Source organism: Chelon labrosus (assembly GCF_963514085.1).
Source record: "Chelon labrosus genome assembly, chromosome: 17".
NCBI lineage: Eukaryota > Metazoa > Chordata > Actinopteri > Mugiliformes > Mugilidae > Chelon > Chelon labrosus.
In genome coordinates this window covers 3284919-3299187 of record NC_140350.1, presented here as the reverse complement: position 1 = coordinate 3299187, position 14269 = coordinate 3284919, and the positions used below count along the sequence as shown (strand labels likewise).

The following is a 14269-nucleotide window of genomic DNA, read 5'->3' as shown; positions in this document are numbered from 1 at the left end:
CTTTTCTACATAATAGATGTAAGCCACCCTTACAAGTATTGGCTCACAACTGTTACGTACATCTGCTCCCTGTGCTGTTTTAATTAAATCTGCAAATGCAAACAAAACACTTGCTGTAGCTATTTTAAAATAAGAGGGTTTCCTGTTATGCATTTCATTAGATAGTGAAGATGCTGAAGAGCTAATAAAATGTCAATCAAATGATAAATAATCCACTAATTAATGGGCACGTTTGTAGTTGAGTATAACATGTATTTAACTTTGGAAAGTGTTTTTCAGAACTTGCACCTATGATGTAAATATTGTATAAATGTAACTTTATACCAGATCTAATTTCAGCTTTTTTTTAAAAAGAAGTGCAGTGGAGCCTATATTGTGGTGACTCACAGTTGAAACTCTCATTTTCATCTCAGAAGCTTTGACGTTTCTGTTATTCCTTGTTTCTTTATGAATGCAGTGGCAGTAGGCTTGGAGGCCCATGCCTACATCTCACAATGAAAAAACCAATAAGTCAACTGACTCATTTTCACACTGTCTGTATTGAACACAAACCTCAAGTTACAGACATGATCAATATTCTTTTCATGTGGGTAGGCAATTGAGTGCTGTACTGAAATAGGAGTACTAGGATATCAAGCCCAAAACATTTATTATTAGACATCTACAATGCAAACCTCTGCCTGTATTTTAAATTAATGCATATTTTGCATATTTTGTCAGTTTGCTTATGAGCTGCCTGTCTATTCAGTGCAGTGTTAGGGAAGCAACATCTTGACTATAGTGTGTTTTTTTTTGCCCAGGAGTATAAGCGCAAGCAGCTAGAGGAGCAGCGTCAGTCAGAGCGGCTGCAAAGGCAGCTGCAGCAGGAGCATGCCTACCTGGTGTCTTTGCAACAACAACAGCAAGAAAAGAAGCCCCAGCTTTACCACTACAATAAAAACCTGGAGCCCAACAACAAACCCACCTGGGCCCGTGAGGTAGCAATCCTATCCATATTTAAAGCATTACATGCCACAGTCAAACTACTGCACACTACAGAGTAAATCCCTCCTTCCTTTTTCCAGGTGGAGGAGCGAAGTAAGCTCAACAGACAGGGTTCGCCTAAAATCTGCACCACTGTCTCTGACACTGCCATCCAGTCACGCTCTGACTCAATCAGCCAGTCAGGAGTGGTCCAGTCTGCACAGACCCCACCAATGCAGAGGCCAGTTGAACCCCAAGGGGGGCAGGGCAAGGTGGGTTTAAGATGTTGTTCATTATAACGGCAAAAGATACAACTGCTTATTCCTTTCTGCTTCTGAGTCTTGAACTGCTTTATCCTTAATTGTCTATGCCTCCTTATTTACGCCTTCTTTTTCTTCTTTTCCTCCTTCCCCTTTTCTACCCATCTATTATCTATTTCTACGTATTACAAATTCACCTTGAAATTCAAACACAACTATGCATTCTTCTACACTTCGACCTTCTTCTCCTGCTGTCTTATGCATTCATTCATTCTGCTCGACTACTCCTCCCTCCTGGTGTTCTGCTGCTGCTGCTGCTCCTCCTCCTGTCCTCTGCAGTTCCAGATGGCTCACTTGGTTCCTCTGAAGCCTTATGCTGCACCTGTCCCTCGCTCCCAGTCCCTCTGTGACCAGCCCACTAAGACCATGTCCGCCTTCCCCACCCAGGATCCCTCCCTCAACCCCACACCCCGCCCCATGCACTCTAGAGAGCTGGTACGCCAGAACTCAGACCCAACCTCTGAAACCCCGGGTCCACAGGCACATCAGATCCGAGAGGATCGTGGCCCCTGGATCCGCCTGCCAGATGTAGAACTCCCACCCAAGGTAAGATTCAATGGCTGGTTTTGGCTCAGCACTTGGTGTACAACTCAAAAGATAACCCCAGTTTGCTCTTTTTTCTCTGGAACTCTGGTATCTACAAACAAGTGTCATGTCAGTTGGACTACAATTGGACATTTAAAGGTCTCATTTTTAAGAAGTAAAAACTTAACCTCACGAAGACCAAGAAGAGTTGGTATTCTGTACACATTTGACAGTAGACCATTTGAAGATTACAGTGACGTGAATCACGGTGGTGTGTCTTGGACCACATGTCCATGTACATGCTTTCTAGGAAAATACTGTTCCTTATTAAGTGTTTTATTAATGATTAAAAGAAAAAACATCTTTGTTTGCTTTTTATTGGTAAATGTGAGAATATGATGTTACTGTCCTCAGATTCCCCAGAGGACAACATCTATTGCCACAGCTCTTAACACCAACTTAACCTCTGGCATAAGGCATCCAGTAAGAGCCAGGTACTGAATACTTTTTAGATCAGATATTTTCCTAAATGAAAGCCTTTTAAATGGTGATAAGTTGTAATGATAACTTGAGGTAACAGATTTGTGTCCTCATGGCAGTAATCCAGATCTCAGCCGCAATGATCGCTGGGAGAGAGGAGACAGTATGAGCATCATATCCAATCTGCCCCAGACTGGCTCTCTAGAGAGGCATCGCATTCTCAGTGAGTCCCTACGTCCCCATTGCCATTTCTCAGCTGAATCTTTGCAGTAAGCCTGATATCAGAACTATAACTAGACTTTACCAATTTGTTTTATTTTTAGGTTCCTCTAAAATGGATTCACCCATTCTCTCTCATGATAGTCGTCATAAGCCGGGGGAGTCTCGAACCTCCTCCCGCCCTGGACGCCCTGCTGTAAGTGGTTCTTTCAAACAGAACTTATATTGGCTGTCTTTCACTAGCCCCTTCTTTGAAAAACTTACTGAATGTGTGCATGTCTCATATAAGCAGTGAAAAAATAGAAATAACTAACTTAGTAATCTTAGTTTGATCTTAAATGCACCTGTAAATAGAGTTCTAGTATTCTAACTAAAGATTTTCTCCTCACATTAACATTACACTTTAGGCACTACTCACGTTTCTCCTTTTCTCAAATCTCTGTTTGTTGACTTTACATCAAATATGCAGAGTTACAAGAGGGCTATAGGGGAGGTTAGTATCACTGTGTCTTCCTGTGTTTTTCTATGCTCATTGTTCATGCATGAGCTTGTATTTGCGTTCATTAGCTGTATAATGTTCATACAGAGTTAAAGGCATGCTCTGCACTGTCGGGTAAATCATGTCCCATGTTTGAATGAAATTGCTTTCCTTATATAACAATCTTTTCAATGTATTTGCATTTATTCTGTTGCTGTTTGCCTTGTAACCATTCCAAGCTGCTTACATTGGGACTGCTGAGCTCATCTTCATAATGTCCCCCTCATCTTCAGTTGTGTTTGGATTGTCTTTAATGTTAGTGTGCATATATTAGTGTTGCCTTATTTTGCTACTTTGACTTTATAGATCGTCTTCAAGGCACATTTTATATGCATTCCTAAAGTAAGCGGTGGTGTATGTGTGTGCAGGACCATGGCCTTTTTGCCAAGGAACGTGCTGAGGAGCCGCCAAGGCCCCCGGTCAAGGCCAATGATTATTCCTCATCTTCAGAGAGCAGTGAGAGTAGTGAAGAAAGCGAGAGTGGTGAGGGAGCCGAGGAGGAAGAAAGCCCCACAGATCGGTAACCACCACAAATACTGACAGTTCAGGAAGCAACAAAGTGTTTTTATGCATCAGTATCATTTTGAAATAAAGAATTCAGCATTTCTGTTAAATGTTCCACATTTCCATTACAGTCAGTCTATACTTAGTCCTTGATTCTTTTCCTTCAGCCACAGGGATGCAGACACTGATTCAGTCAACACCATGGTTGTTCATGAAGACGAGGGCGAGGGGGTAGAAGGAGAGCAAGCTGGAAGCTATGGCGATCAGACCATGCTGGTGCAGAGAGTAAGTCATCTCTCTCTGTTATGATGTCTAAAATGCATCAGAATTTTATTTGGAAATTAATATGTTAGACATCAGGATTGAATAATATTATAATAAACAATATAATATAAATAATATATAATATTATGTAGCCACAGCTTCTGTATTCTCATGTGTTGTTGGTAGCTTTCAGACTGTTATTTTTTATTTTGTACATTGCCTGAAGCCACCCTTAAGCCAACTGCAGTTAGCTTGGCAGACATCTCAGTATTTGCAGAGACATCCATACAGACGGCATACATCCTCCAGGTGCCTCATAATGAGTTGAATGTGAGAAGTGTCACTTTTGCTGAAGTGCAATAGTTTAGTTACACACAGAAGAAGAATTTTGATTACTTTCACGCATACAATAAAAAAAATGCTTTCTGCTTTTTAAAGCATGTTTTCAGACTAGTCTCACTGACACCACACCACTGAACACATTAGAACAGTGGAAGCTGTACCTTTAGACTAGAATGGTCAGTTATATCTTCAAGGACTCATTTCATGACATTGTGCAAATGAGTCTACCCAGTTCCCTCCTCCTTCCCTTTGTTTGCATAAAATATGGTTATTTAGAAAAATTAGAAAGTGTAGCTCTCAAATAGATTCATAAAGTAGACCATGAATTTCTCTGGATCTTTCTTAGAGAACATCATATATGTACGGTTTGTATAAAGCATACATTTAACTTACACTATCAAAAACTGAGAATGCACAATAAATTGCAAGCTGTTCTGCTAAAAGAACTGAGGTTGGGAAGCATCCACTGACATTTGGTTGAGCCTGACAGAACCTGCTACAACCTGGACAAGTCCTAACTATTTGGCCTTGATGGTGACAGAAAACAGAACAGATTCAAGGACAAGTTTTATAACTTTTTTACTTCCTATCCTAGTAATTGGTGCAGCAGGGTAGCCTAGATCTATGTCTGATGTGTCGGTACGTAATACGTGTGTGTTTGTGTGTGTGTGTGTGTGTTTATTTTACCTGAAGACCCCAGAGAAGCGGAGCCATAATGGATACACTAACTTGCCAGATGTGGTGCAGCCCTCTCACTCCCCCACTGATTCAGCCACTCACTCCTCCCCTGGGAAGGACTCTGTTTATGATGTAAGTTTTGCTGTTGCTAAGTATATCAGTCCTAAATTCCTAGTTTATTTTTATGTGTTCCATATTTGCCATCGTTTCAGCCATGAGCGTCCACCCATAACAGATCAAATTTTGTAATGGTCAGTTTGTTAGTGCACTATCATCAGTAATGTAAATCTTAAACTGTCTTGATGCCACAAAATCAGTCTTTAATGTTTTGTTACACAAAATAAAATCTCCATTTACACGATGTTTACTCAAGCATTGTCCAACACATACACTCTCTCTGCTCCTCCAGTATCAGTCCAGAGGTTTGGTTAAGGCATCTGGCAAGTCTTCCTTTACCACCTTTGTTGATCTGGGAATGTACCAGTCACCAGGAGGCACAGAGGATAACATTTCCATCAGCGGTGAGTCAGAAGCTTTTCAAATGTGCAGCAGCCTCTCCTTGCAATTCTAGAAGCAAGTGTAATTACCTACGATTTAGGGCTATTACAACATATGTTCTATGCAATGTAACTTATTAACAGAATATAATTAAAAGCCACAAAGTATGACTAGGTGTCTTGGTTGACCCTGTTCAATTAAGCCCTTCCCATTGGTGCCTCTGTTTGTAGGCTCCAGGTTTGAGCAGCTGAAGATGGAGGTCAGGAAAGGATCCATGGTGAATGTCAATCCCACTAACACACGGCCCCCCAATGACACACCCGAGATCCGCAAGTACAAGAAGAGGTTCAACTCAGAGATCCTGTGTGCTGCACTCTGGGGTGAGAACAAATTCAATGCTAAAAAAAGCTGGATCATTAGCTTCAGCTCACTCATCACTGACAATAGGGTATATATACGTTTAGAAATATGCCAATATGACTATTGGACATGCCACACATCTATTTTAATTTTTTTTTTTTCTCTTTCATTATCAGATCATTTTACACTTTTCTAGACTTGAACGACAGTTGTTTTTTCCCAGAAACACAGTATTATGCCACGGTGATGACTCTTTTTATGTATGAAGGGAAAACATTTGCTTTACAGTTGTATTTGTATTTGACAATCTGAAGCCTGGCAGATCACACTGATAGATCTTGCAAATAGGTATGTAGATACAATAGTTAACAGTTTACGTTCAAATGATGTGTCCATTAAAGTATCTTTTATTTGGCTCTCAATAAAATGATGTTGGTAGTGTGATGTGGAAATGGTAATGGGAAATAGAAGCATGGCAGACTAGACAGTAGTTACATCACAGGTGTCCTGCAGAATTATTTTACAGCAGTAATTATAATCATTTCATTCAAGATAAAACAAATCTATTTATTTGTGCATGTGTGTGTGTCCCCAGGTGTGAACCTGTTGGTAGGCACAGAGAACGGTTTGAAGCTTCTGGACCGTAGTGGTCAGGGCAAGGTTTACCCCCTCATCAACTCCCGCAGGTTCCAACAGATGGACGTCCTGGAAGGCCTCAACCTGCTCATCACCATATCAGGTCATAGCTGCGGCTCACTGCCAGTCTGCTCTCACTACAGTTGGTTAAGGCTGACTGTGCTTTTTGGCATAAGATGACTCTATAAAGGAATCCCAAACATTGGAAGCCAAATTAGGCTGATATTTTCAGAGCAATAATTTCACTTTGCATTTTTAACTTGGCAGGAAAGTAGCTTTTATTTGTGCAATATACAGCATATTAGGGTTTGTAGATGTTGAAAAACCATGTCATAATATGGATGATAAAAATATTGTTGATGCTTTTGTCAGATTTCATAATATTAGTAATCTAGTTATATTGTATGTTTAGAAATGTGTCAGTAACTATAAAGGATATTAAAGGATGTTACAAATCTGAAAGATAATTTTAACCACACTATAAATGTATTTAAGTAATTACTTTAATGTGGTTTCATTGTAATTGATCTTCCGCGTTCGTCTCTCTAGGCAAGAAAAACAAAGTGCGTGTGTACTACCTGGCGTGGCTGAGGAATAAAATACTCCACAATGACCCTGAGGTGGAAAAGAAGCAAGGTTGGACCACTGTGGGGGAAATGGAGGGTTGTGTGCACTACAAAGTCGGTGAGTGACAGATAATAGCTATTTATTGCTGCTGTCTATTCCACTCCATACAAATTCTGATGAATGCATTTGGCACAGTAAATTATTGATCACTAGTGTCTAATATCAGATGGCCTTTGTGGTTGTTCTGTCTAGTGAAATATGAGAGGATAAAGTTCCTGGTGATTGCTTTGAAGAATGCGGTGGAAGTTTATGCTTGGGCGCCCAAACCCTATCATAAATTCATGGCCTTCAAGGTAAGTCTCCCCTTTCCTATGAGTGGGGTCAGTAATGTGGGATCAGTCTACACCAAGAGCATTCAAGTTGATTGTCTACTCACACTCCTTTTCTGCTTCCAAACCCCTTGTGCCCCTTTAAACTAGTCTTTTGCAGACCTGCCACACAGGCCTGTCCTTGTTGACCTGACAGTGGAGGAAGGTCAGAGGTTAAAGGTTATCTATGGTTCTTGTGCTGGTTTCCATGCTATCGACGTGGACTCTGGAAACAATTATGACATTTACATCCCTGTTCATGTAAGTGGGACAACTGTCAGACAGCAGTGTTTGGGAGATATTAAACCAGAAGGACTAATCTTCACTTTTTTTTTTTTTTTATCTCAAACAGATCCAAAGCCATGTGACCCCGCATGCAATTGTGTTCCTGCCCAGCTCAGATGGCATGGAGATGCTGCTGTGCTACGAGGATGAGGGCGTCTATGTCAACACCTATGGGCGCATCATCAAGGATGTCGTTCTGCAGTGGGGCGAGATGCCCACGTCTGTTGGTATGAGTCAAACCCAACAGCGTGTACTTGGATAAAAATGGGTGTGTCATGTGTCTAACTCTTACGTAGCTTGACTGGTGACTGATGTAACACTTTGCTCTGCAGCTCATATCTGCTCAAATCAGATCATGGGATGGGGAGAAAAGGCCATTGAGATCCGATCAGTGGAGACTGGCCACCTGGACGGTGTCTTCATGCACAAAAGGGCTCAGAGGCTGAAGTTCCTTTGTGAGAGAAACGACAAGGTAAGAGACAGAAACATTTGCATGCAGAACGTAAGCAGAACAACACCTCTAAGGTTGCCAACGGAAGCCTTTTTATCAACAACTGAAGAACAATATTACTCTTTTGGCTATATGCTAAATATAAAACTACATTCTGCAGCTGGTTAGTGCATTTGAAACGGGGAAGTTGTGGTTTCATACATACTGTACAGTGCATCCGGAAAGTATTCGCAGCATTTCACATTTTTTGACATTTTGTTATGTTACAGCCTTATTCCAAATTGGATTAAATATTTTTTTCCTCAAAATTTTACACACAACACCCAACAATCACATGAAGAATTTTTTTTTTTTTTGAGATTTTTTTAAATTTATTAAAAATGAAAAACTTTTTTATTTTTAATAACAAAATGTGGAAAAAGTGCTGTGAATACTTTCCAGATGTACTGTAGTAGATTCTTCAACTTCACTGTCATGACCAGACCTCAAAATGTCACTGCCGTCAGCAAGAAATGCTGCCGGCATATAACATCATTGAGCTAAGTTAAACAGCCGCTAGATGATAATAATATGATAACTTTATTTATATAATTCATTTCTAAAATAAAGTTGAGTGTGTGGAATAAATACAAGTACAAACACAAGTGGACACAAACGACAATTATATACAAACCAGACCAAACGGTGGGATCACAGCTTCCATAGATGAGCAGCACTGTTTTGTGTTGATTACTTTAAGCTTAGCTAATAAGATACTAGATGTAGTACACAGACCAGAAATGTTACACAAGCTTTGTTTCCGCTGTATCATTTTATGCAAGGTTCTAAATATAGCCACTTAATGTAAGTTGGCATTATCATTAATCATTATGTTAACAGTGTTTCTGATATGCTTGTCCTCCCTGCCTATGCTGTTCCTCAGGTGTTCTTTGCCTCAGTGCGGTCTGGAGGCAGCAGCCAGGTGTACTTCATGACTTTGAACAGAAACTGCATCATGAACTGGTGAAGGAGCAGATGCTCTGGTCAGTGTGTGGAAGTGCATCTGAAATTCCTGCTAACGCATGCACACAAATGTGAACATCTCTTTCTCTTTGTCTCTAGCCTGCTTACACTCAAGCACTCATGCTCCAAAGACAAACACACACAAACATACAGTCTCACAGACAAATGCCCACATGCACCAACAATCTCAAAATCCATTCCAGCCTACACTCCTTAAGATGCAGTTTCTACTGAGGCCCCCTGAAAATATTCTCCCTGGAATCAAGAAAATTTTCTGAAGAGCTTCAAATGTTAATACCATCTACATCTATTAATTTGTACTGTATATATTCTTGTCTTGATTTACTTTACTTGGTGGACTTGTGTTCAGTCGTAACTATTTAGTTCCTTATTGTGAAGTGTGTTAACATTCCTTGATGGTTCTACAGTACATTTTGAGGAAGGCATTATTAACCTATATTGTATGTCAAAATGGAGCTGTAAATAGATAGCGCTTGACACTTAGAAATGAATCATTCACAAGCCTCCTATATAGCCGTCGTTCACAGGGACATCAGATGAATATAATGCTGGAACGCTCATGTACAGTGGACTGTGGTCCCCAATGTTTTGGGGCTCCTACAGTTTCAGGGAGGCTTAAAGGAAGGATTTAGTACACACATTAATTACAAAGGGACATTAAAGATCAGGGCAAAGTAGCTTGTTTAAATCTTTTCAGTTGTCTACAGTAGACAGTAACCAGAAGTCCTGCTTTTCATTTTCTTTTTCTAATGAAGTTGCAACTCTTAATCACAGCAACTAAGCCTTGAATTCTTGAAAAGCAAAGACAATTTCAGATTAAAAATAAATAAAAAAAACTAATCAAACGTCTCAGTCAGTGAAATCCCTCGCTTTGCCTTTTTTCTGGTTTAGGTAAAACCATTAATTATTTGTCTCATCAGGCTTGTATCTAAACTTTTTGTTTCACGAAATACACAAATTTGATATTTATATGTAGTGATTCTGTATTGGTATTAGCCTACTGGTATTCTTAATTTTACTGTAATTATATTGCCATTATATTGCAATATATACTCTTCTTGTGAAGTCTTAGATGGGGGGGAGTTTGTGTACTTAGCTAGTAGTTACAGAGTAAGAGGACAACTCTGGAGAAGAGAGATAGGACAAGAGATTTGTCACTAAAGGAGGACGTTGTTAGAGAAATGTGGGAGGAGGTTGTGTTAGCCTCCTATCACAGTAATCTACTCTACTGTATTAAATTTTAGTTCTTAGATGATTTTGTTAGCGTGGATCTTCTTGTGAGACGTGTTTGTCCAGGGAATTGCAGTAGAAAAGCTCTCTGTGTGATATAGTTCATATTTGTCTTGGGCCAGTAGAAAGATTTAATGTGTGGAGACTCTGCCATGCCACAGAGGACTCCAACTCATCAGGCACTTTGGAAAACACGGCTGGAACTCACGAGACTTAATATATTTTATATCTATACATTCTGCCAAAGTTCACACCATATTTTGCAACAGGGGTATGAATCAAGGCCAAAGTAAGAAAAGAGTAAAATGGCGACTATAGATGGTGAAGAAGAAACTATTCCTACTGATCACTAATCACTGATAACTAATGTTTTCCTATCAGTATATAAATCCAAAATGTCAACTGCATTTTCACAAATAATATGGTTTTGTGCTGCAGTAGCTTTTTTTTTAGTTTTGTTTTTTTAGTTTCTCTTTTACTAATGCACAAGGGAATTAACTGTATGCTTTACTGCATAGGGGAGATGGTGTGTGCTCTCCTACACCAGACAATACGGTAGAAGTATGAGGCTGCAGCAGGAAGTAGCTTGATTTTTAAGTAGTTTACCTGCTCATAAACAAACGCTGACACTGGTATGTTAAAAGACAGGCTCTATATTTTTGTGTAGCTGCCTGTTAGAAAATTGTTTGGAAATCATGAAAGGAATCTCGGTTAGTGATCAGTGGGATGAGGATATATTTTATACAGTCGAAAAGAAAGATTTCAAGAATGAATAATATGTTCAGGGCAGAGAGCGTTTAATCAAAAGTTATACAGAGAGATGGTTAACTAAATGGTGACATTATAAAACAGCTTGTAAATGGGCATGGAAAGCACTTTCACGTCGGTAAACTTTGGTGTGCATGTAAGCCATTGAAATATATTGATGATATAGTACTGTATCAAAGTTGTTTGCCCCTCAAGCGAATGTGTTTTTACTCTTAAATATCTTTAATGTGCCATGAACCACATTTCAAATTGCTCAATTACAATCCACCAGGAGCTCTGGCACTCGTGCTTTTTATCATCAAAATTGTTTGGTTTTTTTTGTTATCAATCTGCCATGTTTACAGTTTAAGCAGTGCCTTGGAGTTGGGAAGGTGAGAGGTTTTAGGAAGGGTTGTGAGTGCCCTACCCCCACTTGTCTCTTACTTGAAATCACATGAAGAAGAGGCACAAATATATTCGCTCCCTTGTTATGATTAGTGTTCTGTGCCAGTTAAGTGCACTTAAGTCAAATCCAGAATATCCCTTAGATGGACTTGTTATGCTTTTTTGGCACCACATGTAAAAACCTAAAATGATCAACGGACTATAATCTATTCTGAAAGTTGCAATAATAAAGTAATGTGTAAAATCTACTCACAGTGGGAGCCAGCATAGAGAAAAGCCATGAAAATGTTTGTAGAGAAAACTTAGTTGTTGTTCGCAAATCAAATTAAACTCTCTGTATGATGTGCGCTCAGAAAATGTAGGTTGATGCTGCAAAGATTAAATAATTCTTAATGATGTTGATTGTGTAATCTCGTAGTGTGGAGAGTAGCTTGATATATTCTGAGAAGCCTATTTTATAAATCATGTAAATTAGTCTATATTGAGAAATAAAAGTGAATGTACATCTACATGACAGATTTGTATTTATATAAAAACGTGTACCACTCTATTAATCTAAGCACAATGTATTTTAAGGCCGAGATCAAAGCTATAATTGACAGAGATGGATTTTTTTTTTCTTTCTTCATTTGATCAGTTGTTAAAGTTGTCAGCGTGAAATCAGTCTAAGTTCTAGTTAAGCGAGTAGTCAGCTGTGTGAGTGTGGACGGACGCTGCAGAGCTTCTGTTGCATTATCTAGACAGAGCTAGAAGTCTGTCCTCTTGTGACCAGAAGAGTCAGCTGTGGCTGTGATTCACACACTTGTGGTGACTCACAGATTGGTGATGGATCTGGCCTCTGGTGTTAATTGCCTTCATGGAGTTGACAGGCTGTTAATATTCTCAGGTGATGACGGGGATCAACATGAGGGCGTTGTGGTGGAGATATAACGGGCCTAATGGTCCTCATTGTGGGGTCGTAGGCTCTTGGCTTTGCAGATGTACAAACACAGGCAGCCTTTAGCAAGTGAAAAGTGCATTGATCAAGTATGTAGTTACAAATATGGAACACAAGTTTATATGTATGATAATACACACCAGTGCTTATTCACTTTGATGTGTAAAATCTGTGGTCCTTTGCAGTTTAATGACTTAAAATTCCACAGGATGTATACATCTAAATACTGTAAAATTAAATTAACAAATTGGCTGCTTTTAAACAAAAAAATAAAAATATGTAAAAGAAAACAAAAAGCCATGTAATCATTTATTTTATCATCATAACTGACCTTCTCTAAGCATTGCAATTAAATTAAGTATAAACGCTTAACGTTCACTATATTTTAATAATATGTCATTATAGTGACAAAGTAACGCAGAACAGCAGTTGTTGATTTCCCTAAAAGCACCTTAAGATGTGAGAGCGTTTCGTTTGGTGGCACGGGGGTATTAAAAGAGCTGAATCTTACTACTCAAACAGGTTTCGGGAATTTTGCATCAGTTTGGCTCCAAACATATTTGATGCTGAATTCATTAAGTCAGCTCTGAACAGCCAAGATGTAAGCCGATCACCAGAGGTTGGCGCCGCTGAGTTGTAGTTGTGGAGCATTGTCCTGAGAGATGGTGTTTTATTATAAGCAATACATGCATTTGAACAAATCAAAACCCTGACTGTCCATCTCTGTGTGACTTGCAGGTAGTGAATCTTCAGTGGCCTTTGGCAGACTAAATGTAGGCGGATTTGTGTGTGAAAGAAATCTTTCTGTACTTTATTTTGTTTGTGATCACAAGAAATAATTGCTTCTCTCTGTCGGTTCAACACAATCACCTGTTGCTTGTTCTATTAGTAATATCCCAGAAACTGCCTTCATGAACTCTTAAGTATCTATAGATGGATGATAGATAATATTCTGACGAGGCATTCTTCTCTCATAGCTTGTATTTCTAATCACTATGAGTGGATTAGCAGCTCTAGCTGAGAGTGTGGCAGATCAAACTTTGGGGAGCTCTACGACGACGTGGATCTTTGACAGAACTACAATATCTAACACTTTTTTTCAATAACTTTTTTTTTTTGTTAAAAGACGTTAACATCTTTGCAATGTTATAGTGTGCGCGCGTCTGTGTTACTTGTGAGAGGTTAACTCCAGATTGTATTTCATAGACTGATAAACTTTAAACTTTCAAGCGATTGTGTTGAATGAATTCATGTCTTACTACAGATTGTTTGAAAAATAAAATACCTTGATCTCACTTATAGTCTGATTCAACTGTCTTTCTTTCCTACTGTGAAAACTGTTTATTACATCAGAATCAGAATCAGAATCAGAATCAGCTTTATTGGCCAAGTATGACACATACAAGGAATTTGACTCCGGCACCTTCCTCTCTAGTACTCAAGCATCATAAATAAGATAAAAAAAATAAATAAATAAATAAAAATAAAAAATAAGATAAATAAGATAAAAATAAAATAAATCTTCAAATTGTACACATAAAAACAGGATAATATATACACCAAACTGGGGTTATTGTACAGTGAGTATATACAAAAATAGTTTATTGATCATGTGTATGGACTCACACTCTGTGACTACTCAGAGTTCAACAGAGCGACAGCCCAGGGGAAGAAACTGTCCTTGTGTCGGGTGGTTTTGGCGTACACCGCTCTGTAACGCCGACCTGAGGGGAGGAGTCTGAACAGATTGTGGCCAGGGTGTGAGGGGTCTGTGGTGATTTTTCTGGCCCGCTTCCTGACCCTGGACCGGTACAGGTCCTGAATGGAGGGAAGATCAGTAATGATCCTCTCTGCAGACCTGACTGTTCTCTGCAGTCTGTCCCTGTCTTGCCTGGTGGCGGATCCAAACCAGACAGTGATGGATGTGGT

At 39.3% G+C, this 14269-nt stretch overlaps 1 protein-coding gene across 2 annotated transcripts in view; it reads left to right on the top strand.

The window, feature by feature from the left end:
* The window catches only part of mink1 (misshapen-like kinase 1), a 29300-nt gene extending 15665 nt beyond the window's left edge, over nucleotides 1-13635 (top strand). The window contains exons 14-32 of one of the 2 annotated variants that reach the window (XM_084565505.1): nucleotides 801-977; nucleotides 1065-1235; nucleotides 1671-1829; nucleotides 2223-2302; nucleotides 2408-2511; nucleotides 2612-2703; nucleotides 2977-3000; nucleotides 3414-3565; nucleotides 3717-3834; nucleotides 4849-4965; nucleotides 5243-5354; nucleotides 5562-5711; nucleotides 6287-6430; nucleotides 6877-7011; nucleotides 7147-7247; nucleotides 7374-7523; nucleotides 7615-7774; nucleotides 7880-8019; nucleotides 8921-13635. In XM_084565505.1, the coding sequence (XP_084421631.1) occupies nucleotides 801-977; nucleotides 1065-1235; nucleotides 1671-1829; nucleotides 2223-2302; nucleotides 2408-2511; nucleotides 2612-2703; nucleotides 2977-3000; nucleotides 3414-3565; nucleotides 3717-3834; nucleotides 4849-4965; nucleotides 5243-5354; nucleotides 5562-5711; nucleotides 6287-6430; nucleotides 6877-7011; nucleotides 7147-7247; nucleotides 7374-7523; nucleotides 7615-7774; nucleotides 7880-8019; nucleotides 8921-9004 (2370 nt within the window). In that variant the 3' untranslated portion in view covers nucleotides 9005-13635. The remainder of the gene's footprint in view (nucleotides 1-800; nucleotides 978-1064; nucleotides 1236-1670; nucleotides 1830-2222; nucleotides 2303-2407; nucleotides 2512-2611; nucleotides 2704-2976; nucleotides 3001-3413; nucleotides 3566-3716; nucleotides 3835-4848; nucleotides 4966-5242; nucleotides 5355-5561; nucleotides 5712-6286; nucleotides 6431-6876; nucleotides 7012-7146; nucleotides 7248-7373; nucleotides 7524-7614; nucleotides 7775-7879; nucleotides 8020-8920) is intronic. The other variant, XM_084565506.1, reaches the window with a different exon arrangement.
* Nucleotides 13636-14269: the final 634 nt, after the last annotated feature.